We start from the raw sequence: 24,617 nt of genomic DNA, 5'->3' as shown, positions 1-24,617 counted from the left end.
TTTTTTTTTCTTTGTGTTAATTTTATAAGTTATGATTATATTATTATGTTTTGACATTCATTTTACGTTCCCTGGTTGTGATTTTAAGGTTGTTTTTATGTTATTTCTTTATAAAGTTTTATTACATCATTGTCGTTCAAACTCTGGCTGTGTATTTTTTTTAATATTTTCTTTTTCTTTTGATTATCACTCAACGAAATCAAAACAGGAATACAGGAAAACACACGCACTCGCAACCTTAACCTAACCCGTAATCAGGAAGTGGTTAATAACATTATATAATATAGCATTTACAAGAGAGTATATAATATTATCTAATGCATTATATTTAGTTATAGAATAAATTAAGTATACAATAGTAAGTATCGATATTAAGTTTGTAATGTAATCTTTGGCGGAGTTGGCTTCGGCGAGGCGCACATGATGTCGCCAAATGTGTTCATTTCCTCGGTCTTGTCACACGGTCAGCGACACCTTGTGTCGTTGTGCGAAACAAAACAAAAACAAATTCACGACGAACACTGCAGTTGTTCGTATCTGATGCACATTCCCAAGTTGTCTTCTGGGTTTTCTTCCCTGTTTCCCGGTCCAAACTGCACTCGCATCACGAACGGTGTGGTGCTGCCTGTGTGGAGAAAGCGAGTTAACTAACAGGTAGGTCGCCCTAACTTATAACGATTACAACGAGTAGATATTATGTATGATTATAATATCATACAGAATGATTTTCTCAACACCGTAAGTCAAAGTTTTGCAGACAACGTAATATATTTTAAATATCTGTTGAATCGAGTTCGTATGCTTACCAAAATTATTATTATGTTTTAGTCTGAAAATATGAAACATGAGTAACTGTTTGCTGTTTAAAGAGGACTTCGACAGCACTATCACTTCGAATAATTTTAAAGTATTTCACATGTTAAAACTTTACGGAGTTAAATTATATAATGCGTTACCTTGAGGCTCTTGCTAACCCAACTATCAATTTTTTACCAAAACGACTTTGGTGACTGACAAATTAAGGTACTTTTAGCTATTCTATTTTAAAAATGTAAAGATTTTCGATTTGATAATGAAGTTTAATTTGCATCGGTTGAAGCATAATTATATTCAATATTTTTTTTTAAATTTTAATATATTTAATAAAAAATAATTTTAAATTGATAGAATGTAAAATATCTGTTCCCGTTATAATATATTTTCATTTATTCCCATTCAGAATTTGCTAAAATTGAAAAAGATGAAAAATAATCTTGTTTATGCATTCAAACGTCTTAGAAATTTTTATAGTTGGATCTTTGGAAGTATTTAAATTTTTGTCAGAACGAATTGCCAAAAAACACAACTCTTTTAAAGTGATACGTTTGTAGGGGCCTTAAAAAATATCACTTATGACATACTACACACATCATTCTGTGTTATAATAGATATTATAGAGACTATTTAATTTACTATAATGTTGAGTAATATTTTATACTCACTCTCGATCCGACACGGCGTTTCCTTGTCTGTGCAGAAATTGTTTCCGCAATGGAGCAAATCGCATATCCCAGGGCCACCCTGAGGCTGTACAGTGTAAAATAAATATTACATACAAAATGCACACGTTTAAAAACCACTAAACTAAGACTTAAATATTGTAAGTATAGCTAGTGATAAAAAATACCAACCGTTATGAATTCTTCGGAATCGCAGGGCATCATGACTCGGTCACTGCACTCGCGGAATACGTCCATGGACACCACTTGGCTCCCACCTGGAGCGTCACCACCGTCGTCTCCCGAACCCTCGATCCCCGTGTCTATGCCAATGATAACAAAAATCAACATTTTCGAAAGTCATAATATGATCTTTAACACCCTCTCAACTCACCGGAAAATATCGGTGGTCCGATCTTAAACGAGTTTTCGTCGCACGGCTCATACGCGATCGAACACATACCTGTAACGCAAAAACAAGTTAGATGGTTGTACGGTTCACGATCAAGAAAATGATTATTATGTGATCTGTAGAACTCCTGTTTTTAGTGTGGGTAGGTCGTCGATGTGTGCTTACGCTCTCTCCCCCCTGTTATCTTTGTACACCGGTTTGCACAATGTGTTGACCCATCATAGGTTTACCAACTATTGACGATGATTTGGCAGAGGTGACGATAGCACATTGTAGGACAGTCAACATTTTGACTCTCCTACCTTCGAGAAAACACTATAGGATGTAAACCTCAAAATATTCACATAACAATTCAATAAGAAAAGAGAATTAAATACATTGATATAAAAAATTAATTCTAAAAAAAAAACATTAACTTTTGAGACGCAAAGTATTAGTCGAGGGTAAAAACTAAGAAACTATTTTTTTGTTTTAATATTAAGTAGGTAGGTTAAAATGTAACACTATAGATATTTATTATTATACCAGAACCAATTATATAGTTTATTTTCAACATTTCAAGCACAATTCATCGAGGCAAAGGAAAGCTATATAGGTAGGTATACATAAAAAAATCTACATAACTTAATTATTCAAAGAAATTGATCGAGTTCACGAAGTATGACCTAGGTTCTATGTTATACTTATGAACTACTTAGATTATATTATTATAAATAAACATTCTAAGGTCTACAACTCGAATGGCGCCATTCCAAACACGACGTGACTAATTATATACCTAGGCACCTACCGTGTTCTTGTCGTATGCAAATTACATAGTCTTGGTCGGCCAGATGTCGGCCGTTGACCGCAAAGTTCATAGTCTGCACGGTGCCCGCGACTTCGTGGAAATACTGAAGACATCCGGCTGGCGCACGCTGAGCGAACTCAATCTGCGTGATCTATATTACAAAAATAACGCAATTCGTTACACGTATACTAACAGAATTGCGACAATTAACGATATTCGAACGACGGTCGACTATGACTACGACAACCTGTTGCCGTGAAGGTAAGTAGCAGGTGCCCAAGTACACTCACTTTAATCTCCCACATCCGGTTGTAGTTGCCTTTGGTCAGTCTAATGTTGATCGTCACATAGTCTTTCGTGTCGTCCATATCGTAGTACACTGCGAAACCACAATAGTAAAATCATTGAGGTAGTCCGTTTAAACTACAGTGAAAAACTTGAGGAAGGATCAGGAGGTACCCAAAATCGATATCGTACCGGAAGCAAAAAAATGAACGACCCTTATTGGAATCTATATAATCCATACATCTATATTATTTATATAGTGGTAATTTAACAAAAGTTGTCTTAAAATTTCTTGGAATATTTTTTTCATTTATAATGAGATCATATTATAAATATAATGTAATTATGTTGATTTGTATCATCAGTACAGTTCATGCCCCTCCTCGCCTATGTATCTACCATGGCATAACCTCTCTTCGCCTAATTCCCCTCAAGCTCACACGCATCGCGTACCTACCAGCCCAGTGTTCACACGCGATCCTTACAATCGTCACTGTTCCGGTCTAACGCTTGCGCACTTCCATTCACAATATCGTTTGTACAAACTCTTCCTGTTGGCTGCTATCACTGACTTATTGTGTGCGTTTCCAATCATCACCCTTAACAATGCGCTCGTGCACATGAGCCCATGTGGTTCGCAGTAAATACATCACGACGTTTGGGTTTAAACCGCATCGCCTGGTGTGGTAACACATGGTAGACACTATATCAATGCGCGATAAACCACAATAATTAATGCACGAATATTATCGTGACCACACATTAACATCATCATTATTATGAAGGCGTGCGGGTGGTGAACCCGGATTTGACACTATTTGCTATAGTCGTCCGCCGTGGACCAAACCAGTAACCACTTACCGTGTTGGCCGCTGTTGAGACCGCAAATCCTCAGGTCGTTGGACGCTCCACCGGTGACGACGAACGTGTCCGTCTCGCACACTCCCGTTTTCCTGTTGGGCTGCGCCTGTATCGAATGATAATATTCATTAGGGATAAGCTAGCGAGAATATCGTAAAATCGTTGATTATTTTCTTAGTATGATATACAATCGTTCTACAGAGATTATCGTTTCAAACGAAACGGGTTGGGTCCGAAAAACATGGTTGTTAAGCAACTCACCAGATTGAAGTTCACAAAGTCCAATCGTATCTGGCTTATGTCTTTGGAAATCTTTTTGACACGCAGTGAACACTCACCCACGTCGTCCAAAAGCCCTGGGAAGTTTGGGTTAACGAAGTACGTGACGTTGTTGGCCACTTCTGAGTTGCATGACGTCGTGACTGCGGCAAACCATAAACACGATATATAGTAAGTTATATAATTAGAGCAATCAACATTATTCGAATATAATATAATGGTTACGAACGACAGTTCAGCTGCAGGACACACGATATGCATAGAATGTGTGTTTTTTTCTCATTTTTGGGAAGGTGAGGGATCACCCGTTGCAGGATATAATATATGAATACGGTCCCAGCCATATAGTGTTATTTGTTTTTAATCAACGTTACAAAGGTATATTTATTTATTTTTAAATTATTAAGTAAACAAACATAAACGTACGAGTAGTTTGACTTATTTGAGACAATATTGTTATAAAAAACAGTATTTTATATTATAAAAATCCCAAATCATAATATTTAGACCCGTGGGCACCAACTACAGATAGTTTATATTTATATTTAAATCGAGTAAGTATATCAATTCTACTCGTTAGTGTATATGATAAGTATTTACTATGGACAATGCACCGTTATTTATGATGACACTCGTATCGAACAATTCTATATTTGCTTAGAACTGACGTAGGAGAGATGCAACACACTAGAACTTCACGAATTCGCTAACAACTTAAGTTTTACACCAGTGACAGGGATATTTTATGTGCAACTCGTCAAAAAAAAAAAAATATTTCCTGTAGACTCCAACAAAAATAGTTTAATTAAAGTTTTCGCCCACCCAAATAAATTAATATGTCGTTAAGCCCATGTGTAATGGTGTGACTATAATAATAAACCACCGTGGTTACAATAATATGTGCCTAAAAACCAGGTACATAATTTGATGTAAGAGTTGTGTGTGCTATAGTATTATTATTGTAGTTTGTATACTTACAGACGCAACACACTCCAAAACCCAAAGCGCAAGCACCGTGAGACTCTCCGTGTTGTATTCTGCACTCATACGTGTTCAAGCACAGGCCTAGGGTGACACGACAATAATTTGAATATTTTAACGCTCGTATGGTTCGAAAAAATAAATATAATATTAGAACAATGCGACGATATCACCGCGGACATTGTGGCGAGGCGATAAAAATATTATAATATTAATATTATATACTTTACCCGTTCTCCGCGAATCGTCGGACAAGCACTCTTCGGTCACCGGCACCGGGAAGAAATTCAACACTGCCAACAACAAATTCCAAAACATGATTAATCACGGGCACTCATCGTGTATATATATACCGTATTATTAAATTATGTGCATGAACGCTGAAAAAAGTCTTAGCTCACTCCCAAAAATCGTCGTGTGGGAGAAACGTGGTGGCAACAGCAGACGCGTGCTCCGACCGTGTTATTCTGTCATTATTTTTATTATAATATTATTATTTGTCGTGTTATTATGGCATTATGTTATGATTCGGCGAACGATTTGCTCGCATGACGATCTGACGAGATAATTAGATGACACGAGACGTCCGGTCAGTGGTATTTACATTGTAGAGACGCACTTTTTAGGAATTCTGTTATTACTATTTTTTTTATTTTTTTTCACCAAATCGAACACCTTTTTACCTTAATTACAATAATACGATATTATTGTCTGCGCGCGTGTCGACCGAAAAATATGTTCAGTTATTAGATAATTTATAACACTATAGATTGTACGGTGCGAGTTATGAGCGGTCATTATCCCGACACACATTCTATACATTCTACGACGGTCCGTCAACTGTCGTGGTGTCACCCCCAAAACCATTGCAGTTTTTGAAACCACATTTTATTAGGTATATTATTACTATTACACATATTTTTTATTACCTATTATTGAGGAAAAAAAAATCAAACGAACAAACAGTTTACGCTATTTTTCCGATGATCAATAATTTTGTTTCACAAAGGACACAAAGAACAAATTATGCGGTAGAACCTGTATTGGTCATGCCTCTTAGGTCTTTAATATTACTATTAGTTTTCTTAATAACAGAATAATATTATAATACATTATAATACAATACAAAAGTATAAGTTTTTTGTTGTTTTCTAAAGCTTGCGACAGCATGATTATACAGTTCCTACCTTCCACTGGCTGCAGAGTAATATGAAAGTACCTATATTTAGATATGTATGGTAAGACATTGTTAGAGTGAACATATTTTGTATAAATGGTTAGTGACGTTTGTGTGGTTTTCAGATTATTATTGTTTGTTATGTCACTTATGTGCTTTACGTGGTCTTTGACAGCATTAATAAGGGAATATTTTGATTTAGAGACATATTTTGTATGTGTAACAATGGTAATAAATCTTAATGTGACTAATAATTCGAAAAATAAACCACTTAAATACCGTAGGGCTTTTGTAGCAACGATTTGATGTATCGATCTATATCTGATGGTCGATATTTTCAGTCTAGAATTGAGTCTGAGTTGGCGAAGACAAAATTTGGATTGTTTTTGCGATTTAATTTTAGTGCGACATTGATACAATGTTTACATTTTGTCTAGTGTTATTTCAACGTAAAATAATATACGAGTATATTGGAATGTTTAGGAACGTCTAAAAGGACGATATTTTAATTCGTACACTTATCCCAACCCCAATGCCGACGGTAGATTAAATATTTGAGGGGAATCTATAACTATACGATATTACTTTATTATTCCAATTCAGGCTATATCGTTACGTGCGAGTTTTTTACACTCCAATTTCCGGTGACGTCTTCGATGTGAATTCGATGAAGTGATCGTCAATGCAAAACAACAATAGTGTACCACGCGTGCTCTATATTATATTTATAGGATATAATATGGCCGTCCCGACCACATCACATTATTATTAAAATGATCGACGAACGATATTAAACCGTCATAATATTATGTGGCTCGTCAAAACGTGTAAATTGCCACTCATCGATCACCGCGTGTGCACGCGTTAATGTAATTTACACGAATAGTCGATTTTTTTATCATTACTATATTAGTTATCGTACCAATTTAATGATGTATTATTATAATTCTGTCGTCGGCGAAAGAATTCAATCAGTCTCCTGACAACATCGTCGAGTGTATGGTATTATCCTATATAGGGCCACCACCAATCACGTTCGCCAACAGATGGATATAGTATATCGCAGTAATAATACTACGGGCCCCATCCGTTCAAATTTTCTTTTTTCCCAATTTATTTTAAATCGTCAAACTTAGACTTCATTTAATCGTGCCATTTATATATTACCTATAATACTTGTGCCGATAATATCAATAGCTGAGTGGCCCGGTACATTGCAGGTTTTGGCCACCTGCTCACCATTGCGAGTCATATATAGGGCGTTTCATAAAAAACGTAGTTTTTGAAATGCTAGTTAATTTTGTTGTTGTCAGATTAGTGGCATTGTTCTTATATATAGTTTCTGTTACCTATTATGGTTGTTGAGGTTTTTAGTGATTGGCCTATATAATAATGCGTATTTTGTTTGTATGTCGTCTTACAAGTGTGTACGCGGCTTTATACAATCGAGCAACGTGTGTTTTGTCCATTAAAACCCATTATAAACACGACGAGTGTGTTGCAGTAACTGCAGTCAGCAAACTTCGTACGATACGCAATAACATTAGTCAGTAAATTTGAAGAGACAAGATCAACTGCAAAGACGCAAAGTTAAAGGGCAAATAATTAAAAACTTCGGTTTTTTTTAAAAACCCTTTATTTATGAATGTAATAATTTATCTCGTGTCATCCTATAAGTAGTTGATGACTGTATAACACAGTTTCTGTAAAATAGCTAAGTGTTTAAAGTACACTCGATTTCGGATTTTTAAATAATTGTTCAAACTATAATAGGTAATATGTTCGATCTACCAGGCATAACATTTCGTACCATAATTCGTTTCGTTATTTTATTATTTGTTTTCGAAGTTACCGATAAAATATCCACTAAAGTTTATTTTAGTGTTAATCGCATTTACTGTTAGTATTACATGCAGACTGCGGGACTGGGCTATACAATTATTTATTTATGTACTTAAGTGATTAAAATACAATTTCATTCCCAAACTGGATAAATATTATTGTAAAATGATCGACAACTATACAACTATAATGTAGACAAGGAATTTCATTTGAACTTTGACCAGAACAGTAACATTATAATGGCATAGACTATATACTATAGCCACCCAAAAATTATAAACGCTACAAGACATTGAATTGAAAAAAAATAATTTTCCTTACTTTAAAATTGTTTGAATAGCGAAATCATCAAGTTTCTAGATAATTTATAAACGAGAGTGAAATATTTTAATCTATATATATATTTATTTTTTCAACCAAAAATTGTCTTGTACATACATCAAACTATTAGTTTTGTTATATTTATTAAAGTTAAAAAATATTTTTCGTTGACAAAATTTAATCACATAGTATAATATTAAATAAACTTTTTTTTTTAATACAACAATTGCGAAAAATACATACATTATAGTCCTAGCAAAAACATTAATAATTCCTATTTACAATTCATTGCCCACATACTAACGTTTAAAGACAATTCGTCATAGTTAACACTCACAAAATATTTTTTTTTTAGTAGAGACCACGTATACTGAACTGTCTGTTTTTCCAAAAATTATCCATTGTATAACTTACAGTTAAAAAGGGGTGTTCTAGTTTGGAAAACAGAAGTTTGTATCTCCACAAGACTCTCCTTAAGCAGTACAAAAAATCTCAAAAATATTAAAATAATATGTCTTAATGTATATTTAAAAATTCCAAAAATCAAATATTAAATAAATGCATTATTGAAGAAAAAAGGGTGTGCATACCCTTTTTTCTTCGATAATGCTCGGTAAATCACTCTGTATATTTTTTTAAAATTTTTTTTTTTTTAAAACACAACATAATAATAGTGATTTGTTTTAAAAAACCATCGTATAATATATCAAATAAATATATTATCTCAGCGCATGCCCTATCGTTGTGAATTCAATAACTTATATAAAAAAAATAAATCCTTATTCACTAGTAAAACAACAATTGCGTATATTTAACAAATATAATAAAAAACGGATGCATTATTCATTGTGTTTTTATAAAATTGTTTTGTCATATTAAATCGAGGAAATAAACCATAATAAAATATCGTGGTATGAAAAATATAGTTTAAATCCTGAAGAATCCTGAAGTACAGTACAGTCCAAGGCAAAACAGAATAATTATCATCTGTGGGCTAACTCCAGATGCATTTTCTTAACATTATAAATTATAATATATTATTACAATAAAATAATACGTCAATACATATTTTGACAACCTCGACCTTTCGTCGAAATTCAGTCGGACACCTATTTTGAGTTTTTTTCTCCTGTCACAACATGTATACCCGTTCGTGGGGTCTTCTGTTCCTTTTCTCGTAGCTTCCGTGTGTGTTTCTAGTGTTTTTGCACTTGACATTTTGTAGGTGCACAACTCTAGTCATGGGTATCGTGAGATAAATAAATCAATGGGCGTGTCAGACATTCCTGCGAAGGCATTCATACATAAAGCGCATGTACGGCAAGCTCACGTGAGAGTGCAAAAATAAAAATAGCTCAATAATGTGAGTAAATTTGTTAGCAAGTCTGACTTTTGGCTGACTAATAAATTTATTTTTTTTTTTTTTTGTGCTGCTACCGTGAAAAACGTCTCTATAGACACTACTTCGAGTGTATATTTCCATGTAACAAGAAAAATGAATACTTCATTATTTTTCAAAACGTACTCTCGTTAAATATTTTTCGTCAACGGCCAGATAAATATTTTAAGGAACGATTTTGGAGGACAAAAAAAATAATAATAACCACCTTGTGTCCATGTGCAGGCAGTTTTGAATTATACGTTCAATATTTTAAACTTTAATTCATCGAAAATGGTCTAACGTAATAATAGTAACAGTAATCGTGAGTATATTCTTCATGAATATGTGAATATACTATTATGTTGGTAGGAAAAAATTCGAAAATTTCGGTATTTTCGGAAATTAAAAAACCTAGAACGGGATTTATATTTTGAAAATTATACTGACAAATAATATATGATAAAAAGGTCGTCGCCGTATTAATTATATTAAGTGTCCGTGATGAATATTTTAGTCGTCTAGAAATTTATACCATTTCCCATCCATCCGTCATCGTTAATTTAAACGAGGCGCATTTTTAAATGGTTTTATATCGAGTCCGTTAGGCATTCTTTTAATTCTTTTTTTAAATTATACAACTCACTGTAGCGTACTCGCACTTCAAACCAAATCAAAAATTTAAGCTTATAATATAGTGTAATATTATATTAATTCAAAGCCATTCAATGAAAACATTTAATTGGAATTACCTAGTTGGGTTTAGCTAAAGCTATAAGTTAAATTGATAGCAAATAACATATTTAATTCAACAAATTTAAAGCTAGTTAGAGAACAAAAAAATAACTGCACTTAAATCGAAAAATAAATTATTGTACTAATTATTTTTAATAATCAAGCCTACAAACTGATACCTTTTAGTTGTGTGACATTCAATTATTTTTAACAATAATATAGATCAATATTTTATCTATTCAACTTTATTCACACTATAGTGGTTATTTGTTTGACAATTTCAATAATATGTTTGTATCTAATAAATTATTAAATCGTAAAATATTAATTGCTTGGTTGTATTCACAAAGATTGTACTTCGGGACTAGTGTAGTGTTTAATAGCATAATTTAAAAAAAAATTCTTTAATTTATTTATAATTTTAACCATGGTCGTGGCATGAATTAAACGCTGCGTATTATTTATTAAATTAATTGTACGGATATAATAATTTATATTGTCACATTAAGCTATAGTCGCATCGAAAACATCAACTTTTTAAGGATTCGCCTAATAGCTAATGCCCACCTTTGGACATCGTGAGGGCATCGCACATGACTAAAAACCGACACATTATGTAAATTAAACCGAATCCGAAATCGTACGAATTTCAATAACCGTACAATATTAGGTGATACGACCCCCTCTAAATGCGAACGGATAAAAAAAAAATGTCTCTATGAGGCATTTACGACTTTCGACCCAGTTTGTTTTATGTGCGCATATCGCCGAAAACTTTACAGCCGTGGCGAGTTTATACAGCTAATTGCCCAGGGGCTGTCAACGTGATAGATCGTTATTATTAATATTTGGCGACGGGCTTTTTGCGCGATAATAACTCAATAATTTTTCTTTTAGACTCGCCGGAGTGTATTACGACATGACGGGTATACCAAACTAGCTCTTACGAACAAAAGACCTTCCCCTACAAACAACATGTTTATAACATCAGACCGGTACCGTAGCTGGTACGCGTGTGTAATACGTGGTATACATACACATATTATAAATGTTTATTCACAACACACACATATATATAGTACCTGCGGTGTCATCGATAATATTGTCGTGACCGCAAGTATGCTTTTCGGATCGCAATGCGCACGACAGCCGGCATTATTGCCCCCTCCCACCGCCATTACAATAAATTACACTGGTATTATGAGTTATGTTTGACAATAACGTTAATGCCTTACAAACTTGCTAAATCCACGTGCAGTTGAATTGTTGCTTTACAAATGATGACTACCTACAGACTATATTATAATCGATGTATATTGTATTAAGATAAACACAAGATCTGATTTGATGCAACGCATCATGATTTATAGCATAACTGTTTGTCGTTGATTTATGCCGAACGATATTAGAACGCCAAGTCAATCATTTCATTCTTTCATTTACGAAGTTTTTGGTCAAATTTATACTGAAAACGGGGAAAATAGGTGACCGCTCTGCCTATACACACTGTCACACTCATATCGAACGTACTACACAAGCAAATGGTCTCAACCTCCGCATTAGATGTTTCACATTGAAAAAATAAACAACATCAAATGTGTCAAATGTCTGTACATACTGCTCAAAAAGCATCAAAATATTTTCAAAAATGTATCATAGTGTATAGAAAATGATACTATACTTCATTAGCGAAAACTTAAGTATCTATAATTATTCGTTTTCGAGTTACACAAAATTGGTTTTGCATACAAATTCCCGTTTTTCCTTGTTTTTTTTTTCCGGATTATTATCAACAATAGGTACTGAGAATTTTCAATCTTGTCGGCCAAATAAGTACCAACTATATTTGATGTCAGAAACAATTTTGAAGGTCGAAGCATTTTTTTATATTTTATCATATATAGTGCAGACACACAAAATAAAACACCTATTATTGTATTAAATCTATCGTACATTCATCGGTCCGCTCAGACCCTAAAATTGAATTTATCATCAAATATTCAGTTATGAAATTGAAATTCATAAATTCACAAATGAGGTCCTCAAAATTAAAAAAAAAGCTCCAAATGTACAGAAATATATGCACTTTAAGCACTTTTGGTATTTCATCCGTAAATCCATGAATATAATAAATGTATAGCTTACCCCTTAAGAATATCTAAAAAGCCAATAAAAAGAAACACGCTAACGTTCTTATAATTTTTAAGTTGCGAATCATGTATCATCGTCAGTATATCGATTAAACTATACTACATTAATCTATTTACATTATAATTTTAGGTAAAATGCGCTACTGGCTTCGAAAATAATACGTCATCGTCGATCGATCGTTATTACATTGATGGTAATAATAAAAATATTATAGTATAACAACCAGCCGTGTTTTGCTCGTCAGACCGTTTCGCATCGGTTCCGGTCGTTTAACCATATTTTTCATTCGTCCGTCACGCGTCGGACGAGCATCTCGAACACTTGTGTGACTTTTCATACATTTTTCTATTTATATTTCTATGCACACGTTAAAGTTAAACTATGACGCCATTGAAATACATTTTGACGATTACATGGTCCAACTAACGCAGGATTGACGTGGTAGTCGTAGATCTATAGTCACCCGAGGCGAAGATTACAGTAGCCCGCCTTTGAAGTTTATAAAGGCTATACATTTTAAGTTTTTCTCTTTTGATTTCATAATACATTCAAATATGATTTACTCTGGTGTGTCGGAAATCCTGAGGAAATAAGTAAATCTGTTTACTGTGCGTTGCGTCCACAGACCTGTTGGCTATTGAAAAATGTACCACAACTTACCTATACCCCTGCTACACATTTTGAATACTACTTACTACATACTACTTGCGTCTCGACAAAAACAAGAGTTTTTTTACAGGTAATTTACCCAGTGAATAACTTGTGTCCCATTTGAAGACGCAGTAATTAGGCTATATCAATAACATCGATGTTATCATGTAGCGATATTCAATATAAATCAAAGTTTTTTATTGATTCATTATTAAACACCTATTTTTTGTTTTTGTGTTTTAATTATGTGAATCATAAATGTGCTTTTGTTAATTAGTAACCATGACAGCTAAAACCTTAAGAGAAAAAAGTCAGAAACTTTTTATTGTGTATCCGGCCAAGAAACATATTTATGTATGTTAAAATATTGGCTAACTTACCAAATAGTATTGTTTTTATTTCTTGACACTCTGATTGTTTATAGGTACCTAGGTAGTTACATCTGTATATATTTATATATATATCACAGTAAAAATGTTGATTAGCGATGTTTATAAAATCGCAAGTTAATTTATAAATGAACCAAACAGGTAGTACTACAGTAAATGTAGCCATATAAGTTAGGTTCAAAATATATCCGTTAACAACCTACCTAGTTATTTTTACAAATTTACTTACCAGGTCATGACTACTACTCATTTATAGTTTATCTTAGTGCAAATGTACTTATTATTAAATATTTAGAAGAGAATATGAACTGTGTTCAAGCAAAGAACTCAATGACATGTTCATTTTAAAACGAGTTATATGAATTTAAACTTAAAATTATTTAAGTACTCATAAATCATAATAAGATTAAAATTAAAAATATGAAAAAAAAATTTTCGCTCGATTACAATTCATATTCTACCCTACAAATTCGATAGTATTTAAATGTGCTCTAATATTAACTATAAATGAGCTGTAATAAAAATCCGGTTCGTACATCTGTTAAAATAGTATGTTACGCGTGTGTAAGACTGCAGACACCAAATGTGAGTAAGACGTTCTCTCAATACCTTTCACTATAATATACACGTTGATGTGTTTAATAAATTGTACAATTTTTTTTTTTTTTTGTTAATTTACTGTAAATACTTTATTACTTTATATTTCAGTCATTACATAAGACAGTAGCTTAATAAACTCTTAAACGCGAGTACGAGTAGTATGACTATCGATTTTGTAGTGCTTAGACATCAATATATAGTTTTTTTCAAAAACACTGTTTCGTATCGAATAATGTAAAAAAAAAAATATTCAAAAAAATTATAAATTGTTCTTTAAATCACAACCGTTAGACACTTAAATGGATCACATTATACATATAATACCTAATGTGGTGCTGTTACAATAGAAACGCTACACCGCAACCATCCGTCTCTTTAAAGAGTCAAAGGCAATCGCTGCTTGTCGCAAACGCCTCCTGTGCCACACCGCACCAAATCTCTGAACGGATATCGCTACAGTATAATATATGAGTACACATATTGCTGAAGAACGTAGGCATTATGCCACTATAAATATAACGTGCACGTATATGCTATATAATATGGTATTATAAGACTTGACGTCGGGCTTATCCGTTTCCGATCATTTTCTCGTCTCCGAAGATATTATATAGATGCATACTGACGACATCGAACTTTATGATATTATGACGTTAATGTTTATTTTTTTACCATGCAATAATCGCTATTCAAATATTGTACTAACATCGTTTACGCCACTCGTTTGGGTTCCTACTAAATCGAGCCTAGAAAAACTGTAATTATTATTGTCGTGATGTATGAAAAATATAAAAAAATAATTAAATACACTTTTGGCATCCTACCTGGATTCTTGGCCTCGAGATTAAAAAGGTCTCGTGTTTGATCCTTATATCGAGAGCCAGGAAGGATTAATGATAAAATACAACATGTATAGTCAATAATATGAGAGTAGATAGTGGATAGCTAATAGTTGTTAAGTAATATGTTAAGAATGTTTAAAATGTCATACATAATAATATTATACCTTATACAAATATCCAAGATCGAAAATCTATATTATAATGTGTGTAATATACATAATGAAAAACAATTTAACTAGAAAAACTTATTTGGGTCTTTTAGACATTTCGAAATTGATTATTATAATGTAATAATTGTTGAGACTTAGTTAGTTTAAATCACTAATAGTTGTATTATTCAATATAATTATATAATAGTATACTATTATAGTATACGCATTACGCACGTTAAGTATTTTTTTAAAAAATATTGGTGCTCAAATCATAAACAATAAAAAAAACATGTAAAACCTATAATATCGGTTACCTATCAGAAACACTGCAGTATCTCACAATTTGTTTGGTGAAAAAATACGCAAAATAAAAAATAATTGAATTAACAAAATATTATTACTATGTTAACTTCATAAACGTGTAATTATTCGGTTACGCGTGTGTCAACGGTCGTAGGTTGATATAAATACGATTATTACATTGCGTATTGCAGCGACGTGGCTACAGCTGAGCTCACATCATATTGTCTACGGCATAACTACATAAGCTTTGTTTTCATCTTCGTACAGAAAATAGTTTGGATCGTACTCCGAACAAATATTAAAATACTTAATTTTAAAAAAAAATTAAAATGTATTATGAAAGTTATTTTTTTAATGGCACGTTTCGTACGCCTGTAAAAACCTTCATACTAAAGAATTACCTCTAATAATATTTTTGTTACATTTCGTATACGATTAAATTACTGATGAAAATCACACCTGCGGATAATTGATGTTTAATTGATCATGATTATATTTATGATAAACGATGATATACTATTTTGTTTGAATTTATTTATAGAACTCTGAAATCCTTTGGGTACACTTTTGTTCGTAAAATGTTTTATAATGGGTGTACAGCCGCATGGGTATGGCAACGGTAACGCAGTGACATTCATAAAAGTAATAAATACAATTACGAGTAACATTAAGAACAATACACACATTATAATAAAGTATGTAGTAAAATTTAAATTTCTACATTCAAAGTCTAAATATGCATTCGCTGGCTTTCTTTGTAACTTCATTGATATCATGTTGATGGTTGATTAAAGCGATATTAGGTACTATGTTACAATTTATGAATATTACATCATCTAATAAAATTGTTTTTTCGTACATTATATGGTAAAGCAAACAAATTATTAATTTTTGACTGATTATTAACAGAACAACACTTAAGGAGCAAAGGAGCAAGCATACAGTTGGATAAATTTGACCTCCAAGCTCCGAGAAAAACGTGAAACGAGTGAGGGTTATAAATAATATATCTCACATTAGAAATAATTTCGTACCAGATAATTTTTTTATCAGACGTACCAACTCACCGATAACAACGGTTTTACACAGACTTCTGCAGTTATAGTGCTTTCGAGTATTGAAATTAAAATATTGTGTCGAAGAGCATTTTTTTATCTATTTAATTTATTCAGGAAAAACGAATTCTGCCGCTCGAATGTCTGTATAAAGACGTTGGAAAATCTGTAACTGTGTAATTAAATCGGGTCGACCGAGTAATTAATTCTGTAATATTGATGGTAGTCTAAAGTCAAACAATACAACGGATAATTTTATAACAATGACGTATTTAGACAGAGCATCAAATGCATCGTTAAACTCAAATAAAGAGAGATGGGGAGAAAAGGAGAAAAATCTAACTCTGTCGTACGCTGCAATAACATTAATACGAAATTATTACTGTACTACAATCATTATGAATCGGTAAAACGAGAACGCGTATTACGAGCATAAATGTACATACCCTGAAGTGCCTACGCGAAACGGTTGGTGTAGGTACCTATCTCGTTTTAGATAATATATTACCCCATGCACAGCAAGAAATGATAAATTATTACTAGTCTAATGACTATGATATCTCAAAAGTCATATGTATTACTATAAATTGTAATGTGAACGATTCACGCTAGACATTTATCATCGGCAGTAAAATCGATGCCCCGAACGAATAGAAACAACGTCACGCCACGCCAGCATACGCATATACCTAATTAGAAATATCAAATGTATAAATTATGGTTATTGAACAATCTAAAGTCGATAGTGTGCTCAACACATTAGCGAAATAGTTCAGCTATAATTCAGCTGTAAATCGCAATAATTAATTACAATAATAAATTGGGATGTATTGTTCTCTGGGCGAATGGCTCGTCCAGACGGTAATAACCTCGGTAATAACGTAATACTGTTGGAAAATAAAATATTAAGGCGAGAATTATAATTTTTTGCTGATGAAGAAAATACATAATAACATAACATTATTATTATTATCTATATAATAAATAAAATAACTTGTCCTGGCTGACAGTCATCATCGCCTAGCCGGAACCGGCCAAGCTATGGGTATGCAATTCGGTCAGTAATTTCGATTTATGATTATCAACAATTAATATTTTAAAGAGATCTTTAAACAAGGATTTTGTGATTCACGATGGAAATTAAAACTTTTTTTTTGCTTATTTTTGACAAACACATTATAAAAAGAAATGAAAATTCGGGCTTTAATCCGACCATCAAAAGGTTCTCATCTTTCAGATAAAACCAGTTCTTAACCAGTATTGGTAGTTACAAACTTACAACACAATATATAAGTTAGTTAGATATTATGATTAGATAATGTACATAATATTAATAACAATACAAGCCGAAGAGCACCACTGAGCAAGATTGACGAGGAATCTAATTGACAAAACCATTTTTTCGATGTAATTCGTTAATTAGTTATTTTTCTTTGATCAGAAGGCTTGACAATTTCGCAAGGTTCCTCGTGAGATCAATTACACTGGTTAAAAAAACCGAATACCTGTAAAGTACAGGCACAATTTCCATGGGCCACATAAATGTATTTGACACCATTGTATCGACGCGTTTATTACCTAATAATAATATCAAATAAAAACAAAATGAATAACGTAACAAAAACATTTATTCGTGTAAATCCACATAGGATTACAGCTGTATAGCCATTATTTATAAGCAGTGGAGTATACGTGGCCCCCACGAACCAAAAAAAAAGGATAACTGAAGATATTGAAATTTTAATTTGGTATTGCATTATAACGAAATATAGATGATGTTTATACAAAGACCTTATAATATAACAATAAATACAATAAATAAATAATGATTTTCTAATATCAATAAAATGTTAGAAGCAAAAAAATCGTTTCCCCCCCCCCCTTCCCGAAAAAAAATGAAAATACGCTTCTGTTAACTGATTATAGGTATAATGGAACACAGTAACTTCGGCTTATGGTAAGAGATAGCGGATGGCAGCAGTAACCTACCATTAGAGATTTCCACAGAGGATCTATAACTAACTACACAAACAATGAGACGTCGGTGGGAGCGGAGGGAAATAGAAAAAGCAAAGTTAGTGGTATACGACTAGGGGAAAAATGCGAAAACACACGGCACACAACACGGCGAAGAGACGACGGCAGCAAGGTACGCCAACCCGAAATAAGTGTGGCAAACCCTCCACTAACGGCCGCAAACACGCGGAGACGAGCACAATGGCGAACGTGAAACAACATCGGACGGATTGTCGAGAGAACAAAACGGACGTCCGACCGGACACAAAATGTGTGACAGTAACTCGGAACAAACGCACACAATGGCGGAGGACACGAGTGCGATAAAGGCGTGGGGAGCCAGTGGCCAAACCTCCACGGTGAGCGGCGTCCATTGATTACCGCGGTTACCGTCGGGTCCGTCACTGCGGCCGCGGGGGGTCACCATATCCTGGAAACCAGCTGCCTCCTGGGCAGGTGGTTCCGTCGAATCACTTTTAGACTCGGCAGCACCAAGGTGTGCTGCCATGTAGTGATCGGACCTCTCTGAAGCCCTTCGACTTCTACCGGCCGGACCTGCGGCAAGGATTGCGGATAACGGCGTCTCGATATAGCCAACTTCTGCAGGAGTGGCAGGTGTCATTTGGACGGCGAATCCGTCGAATTTTGCAACCCCTTGGGTGCGACAGACCACCAATCGTCGTCGGGCGCATCACTTGCGGAAGACGTATGCACAAGCATCGATAAGTCATCTGTGCAGCCTCGTAATCTATTGAGATCACTACTTCTCAACGTTTTCGGGCGATTTTTCCGGAGATCGTTGAAGACTATTTTAGTATCATTTCGTTCGAGCACTAGATCTTGACTTTCGACGAATTATCGAGGGCTGCGATTTTCCACATATTCATGTACATACGATCAATACGCATTACGAAAAGTACCTTATAACTTTTAGACTGTATTATAAATTATTATCTGTAATGTTCGTTGTAACAGATGTGTACTGATAACTGACATCTGAATCCTGTCACACAGATTTATATATTATGTTTGAAACACTTACACTACCTATGGGATATGGGAACAAGATTATTTTAGTTTTTGTTCATCGGGAATGTAGATTTTTTAATTTATGTTCGACGAATAATTATTAAAATATTATTTCTAATTTTTAGTTTTTTTTTTTTTTTTGGTACAGCTTCAACTGCTAATTTTATTAGCTCGCAACAAAAAATGAGAGCATTTGGTTACATACCATAGTAAACAATGATTCCTTAACTAAGTTTATACACAATCATTTGTTTTTGGTTACAATAAATCATATAATAGGTCCTTAAATTAGGTTGTACATATCAATTTGTTTTAGAAATATAATTATTTTATTGGTGTTGTCATAGGTTGGACTGAGAGCTTTGAAGAGGTTGTCAGACGAATCTAGACTTTTTCTGGTATCTATATTGATTACGACAGTGGACAAGGAGGTGCTTGACTGTGAGAGGTTCTCCGCAGGTTAGGTTACATTACAGATTCTTCTCTGCTCATAAGATGTCCATGGGACATTATTGAGTGACCTATACGTGGTAGGTTTAGTCATCACTACTGTCAGCATAGAAAGTCTGGCTGGAATTGAGATTTTGAACTTTTTCCAGTGCTTTCGATAATCTGGTTAGACGATGCTTAATACTTTTAATTTTTACGACAGGATAAATGTTTGTAATGATTTGGATTATATTTTCTGGACTGCTATGGTGTTCCGTTTTTTTCGGTTTAATTATACGAAAACATGCAAAATAAATTGTTGTATTTGGATGATTACAATATGCCTTGATTCATATATGTACCTCATTTATTATTACATAATTTGGATTTCAAAATGAAATTACAAAAAATCCATATATTCGCAGCTCTTCTGAGGTTTTAAATTTCAACGTAAATAGAAACAAACGATAAACTAACTTCCCTACCTGACAGAGTTTTATATGTTTTTTTCTTATGCTTTTTACTGACTTTTAAATTTGACTGCAAACGGAAGCTGACTTAGTTTAGTAATATTTGTTTTATGTAAATATACAACTTATTGTGCATATAAACTAGATTAAATTGATTGTATTAAGTGCACCAGTATTAAATCATAATATAGATAGTGGATAAAATGATCCTGCTGTAAATATGAACCGCAGGGGTATATATTTTGCAACAATGGCACTTATCTGTATTATAATTTATAATATACAATGCGTATTGCTGTGTAACGTGTATATCACTAACATGGAGCTTTAAGAAATTTATTTTCAAACCATACATCATAAATCAAACTTAAAAATATCAATAAAAGTTATTTTTTCGTTCCACGAAATAAAAATATGCCCGCAGACTATAAAAGCAGCTGCTGTGGCGTTCAATCGTCCATTTACATTATACGTCCCATTGCGTTTTATATATTTCTAAAAAAATATATATACATATTATGTACGCGTAGGTATACATTTCTAAGCTCTGAAACACTGTTTTTGTCGACCCATTTTTCTGTTTGGTCACAGCATCAGCTATAGGGTATTGCGTATCCATCCATTGAATACAATTTAATATTATTATTATCTATAAAAGCCAGGCTTTAACGTGTATAATATAGACACACGAAACAACGATAAGTCGACAATGATTCCTATTCACGACACTATCGTCCTCGCATCCACCCAAGATTGTGGCGTATATTATTATTTTTATTATTATGATGGGTGCTCAAAAAACGATTTTGGGTGCTACTCAAGACTTTGACATAAATAACGGGCGCTTGCTTTACTGCAGTGTGAACTGTACACTCTAAAAAATATTTCTCGAAAAAATAAAACAAACGCGTTGTGCATATAAGTCTATATTAGACATTTGCTAAATATAGTTTTGAATTTGAATTATTATTATTGTTTTATTTTTCACTAAAATGTCAAAATAAAGTTTTAAAAAAGTTTAAGATATAAGTAGGTACACAAATGTCTTATATCATTACAACAGTTTGAAGTCCGACAAATTATTTTCAGTACTCTCTAAATAATAAATTGTATTGTGATTCATTATCGATGTGTATCTATGCCACCGTTCGTATTGCCTTCGTTTTTTCTCATAATTACTAGAGGTTCAAGAAGACAACGAACAGTCTGTTTTTTGAGGAAATCAAAGTAATAATGTATAGTCAGTAATATCATGCTATAGGTATGCAGTGGCATGTAATAATCACATTCACAAAGAGAATGTTCATTAAATTAATACAGAACATGCTGTTTCTCCTACTCCTTACCTTTCCTGAAACAAATTAACTCTCTTGTAAGTAAACGAAATATACGACATCAATTGAAAAATTTTGAACACCAAAAAATCACGTCTACTCTAAAAAAAATTTCCACCTACTTACCTATTAAATTGTATAAGTCTAGTGATGTCGATTTTTTTATTCTCGGTTTTTTAAAAGACGTCGAAAAAGATTTACGGTCTATTCGAATCAAAATCTTTAAATTATTATAAACTCTGAAAAAATGATTCAATCTGCTGCTCGTGTAAGTGGTCTTTTAGCACAATCATTTTATAAGTATGTAAAGTTCAAATGTTGACAAAATTCATATCATTCAAAATTTATAAATAATACTATAGTTTAAAATTTTTAAAATTTTCGAATTTTATAGCTCAACTATTAAGGTTGAAAATTTAAAACAAAGTTCCACGCAAATAGGTTATTCTCTGACTGAAAAATCTAAAAATATATAAGCACTGGTTGTTTTTGTTTAGTTTTTTATTACGTTCAAATGAGGACGAAATTACATACTAAATAACCAATAATAATGATTTATATTATTTTGTTGTAAATTAAAAATATTATTAGTGGGTACTTGAAACTTTTGAAGTATATTATTATATTGTATACCCACTATGACTTTTCAGATGTATTTTTTTTTTTTAATGAATTTAATCCACTGCGTAGTACTATAATGCTTACTACTAAAATAAATTACTTTAATCACAATATTATCATCAAATATACTAAATTACTAATTAATATTTTAGACTGACAGACCGTCTTCGCTCAGAATCGTTGTTCGTGTGCAATGATTTTATATCATTAAATTCAAATTTAATACCATCCATTACAGTGACCCACTTGTAGTCTACGTTGTACATCGCATTACGCGCTTTTATTATTATTAATTTACAATTTCGAATCGATGATCACAATATTATTCTCAATTCTAATGTATAAATAAGTATCTATGTGTTGTTATTTGTTTTAATAAAATATTTTTCATTTTAATAATAAGTAGATGTGTTATAATATGTATTGTGTATATTAAATGTAGGAAAGTGGACGAGAAAAAAATGATGAATTTATTATACTATATATTACATAAAGTAATATATTTTAAAAGAACAGAGCAGCAAAGCATGACCCCCCCCCCCTCCCCAAGAGTCTGTTAAATATGTAAGGCCCCTCCAAGTCGAAAACGAAAATTGCGCCTATGCTTATACAATTTATTATGTATGATCTGAGGTCAAAACATAGATACGGAAACTTATACAAGTACTGAGCCGGCCATGTGAAATATTACTAGAGGTAGGTACTTATATGTTATAATATTCTAATATGTGGTATTGTACACAGTGGTAAACTAGTTTCTTTTTCTTTTTTGAGCGCCCGAGGCAAAACTACGATCTTGAACTTGACCGACTGCCGAACCAGCGGCCTTGTGCACACCGTTAGCATAAAAACGTTACCTGGTAGCCGGTTTCGTATTGGTCACTGCCGGAAGGACAAAACTACGACGGCACGGCGACGACGGTCACGGTTGAGGCCGCTCTCTATTTAATAATAACGATGATAATATGTGGAACACAAGCCGTGGCGGCGGCGCATCGAAGTGACCTGTTAAACTAGAACCATGTGCCACTTTTTACGTACAATTCCGGTCGCATTAAATGCACGTGGTGAACGATGGACATCATATACAATAAATAATGCATTAACGACTGTTAATTTTGAGTTCCTACACCGCAGAGTCTTTCCAAGTTTTTTAAGCTCATGCCACGAGATTAATCCGTGATTTATTGTGTTTCACAAGTATCCCACATATTATCGTTTTTTTTTATTTTTATTTTTATAATAACTATTTGTGTCACTGTTCTACTTGCGTTGTGCTTGCACAATTTTATTCGTCAGTTAAAAGCCATTCAATAGCATCGCTTTTATGAGATTTAAAAAAAGACAACAACAAACTGAAACACTATAATGAGTCAGTGAATTTAAAACAATCTACATACACAAACACTATAGCATGTTTGTAACACACGAAATGATATACATCATCAAATTATATTACTTATTCAAAGAGTGTCTATACACAATACGAGTTTTATAAATAATATTAATTACGGGAGTTTAAAAGTCTAAAAGGGCGTTAATCTATATAATCATGAAAATATTATGTTGTATTGTAGTTCCCGCGTTTTTGTTTTTCAAAGTATTTAGTTTTAAACCGTGGACATTTTAATAATACATAATATTAAAACCACGTGATTACACATTATACGTATTTTTTGTAATATTGTTCCACCTCGTTCGGTAAACAAAACTGCCGACCACGGAAGAATCTATTGGAACGTACGAATTCTGATGATTTTCGGGGATGTCAGTCATTACAAAAATAGCGAATCCAACAGTGCACATACTATACTATTTTTCCCGATTTTCGTACTCTATATTGTTGCGACCCCCCCTGAGTATCAAAAAAATAATAATTCATCGTCCCTGCGGGTGGTAAAATTATACGTACCTCTGCCAACGGCTCTGGACGGACCGCCCAACGACGGCCAAGGCCAACCTAGAGCTCCTCTCGTTGCCAGCGACATCAAAAACTGAAGCAGCAGTGACTTGGACGACGACGTTACCAGGTTCAT

General features: G+C 33.2%; 1 protein-coding gene across 1 annotated transcript; it reads right to left on the bottom strand.

The window, feature by feature from the left end:
• On the bottom strand, positions 1-24,617 carry LOC111037911. Its single transcript, XM_022320755.1, has 11 exons — positions 24,494-24,617; positions 5,317-5,379; positions 5,084-5,170; positions 4,088-4,248; positions 3,827-3,932; positions 2,971-3,059; positions 2,681-2,831; positions 1,873-1,941; positions 1,671-1,801; positions 1,482-1,566; positions 1-625 (listed from the first exon to the last, which is right to left on the bottom strand). The coding sequence occupies exons 1-11, from the start codon at positions 24,615-24,617 to the stop codon at positions 510-512; spliced, it is 1,182 nt and encodes a 393-aa protein (XP_022176447.1). The 3' UTR covers positions 1-509.

This window comes from Myzus persicae, unplaced genomic scaffold, assembly GCF_001856785.1.
Source record: "Myzus persicae strain clone G006 unplaced genomic scaffold, MPER_G0061.0, whole genome shotgun sequence".
Lineage (NCBI taxonomy): Eukaryota > Metazoa > Arthropoda > Insecta > Hemiptera > Aphididae > Myzus > Myzus persicae.
The sequence above is the reverse complement of the archived record's forward strand: the minus strand, read 5'-3'. Positions and strand labels throughout refer to the sequence as shown.

What these genes read in the sequence shown, in the direction of transcription:
- LOC111037911 (XM_022320755.1), bottom strand. Translation starts at nt 24,617, where the DNA reads ATGAACCTGGTAACGTCGTCGTCCAAGTCACTGCTGCTTCAGTTTTTG. An exon ending in GTCCAGAGCCGTTGGCAGAG is followed by an intron (nt 5,380 to 24,493) that starts GTACGTATAATT and finishes TGTTGTTGGCAG; the next exon opens with TGTTGAATTTCTTCCCGGTG. An exon ending in TCTCAACAGCGGCCAACACG is followed by an intron (nt 3,060 to 3,826) that starts GTAAGTGGTTAC and finishes GTGGTTTCGCAG; the next exon opens with TGTACTACGATATGGACGAC.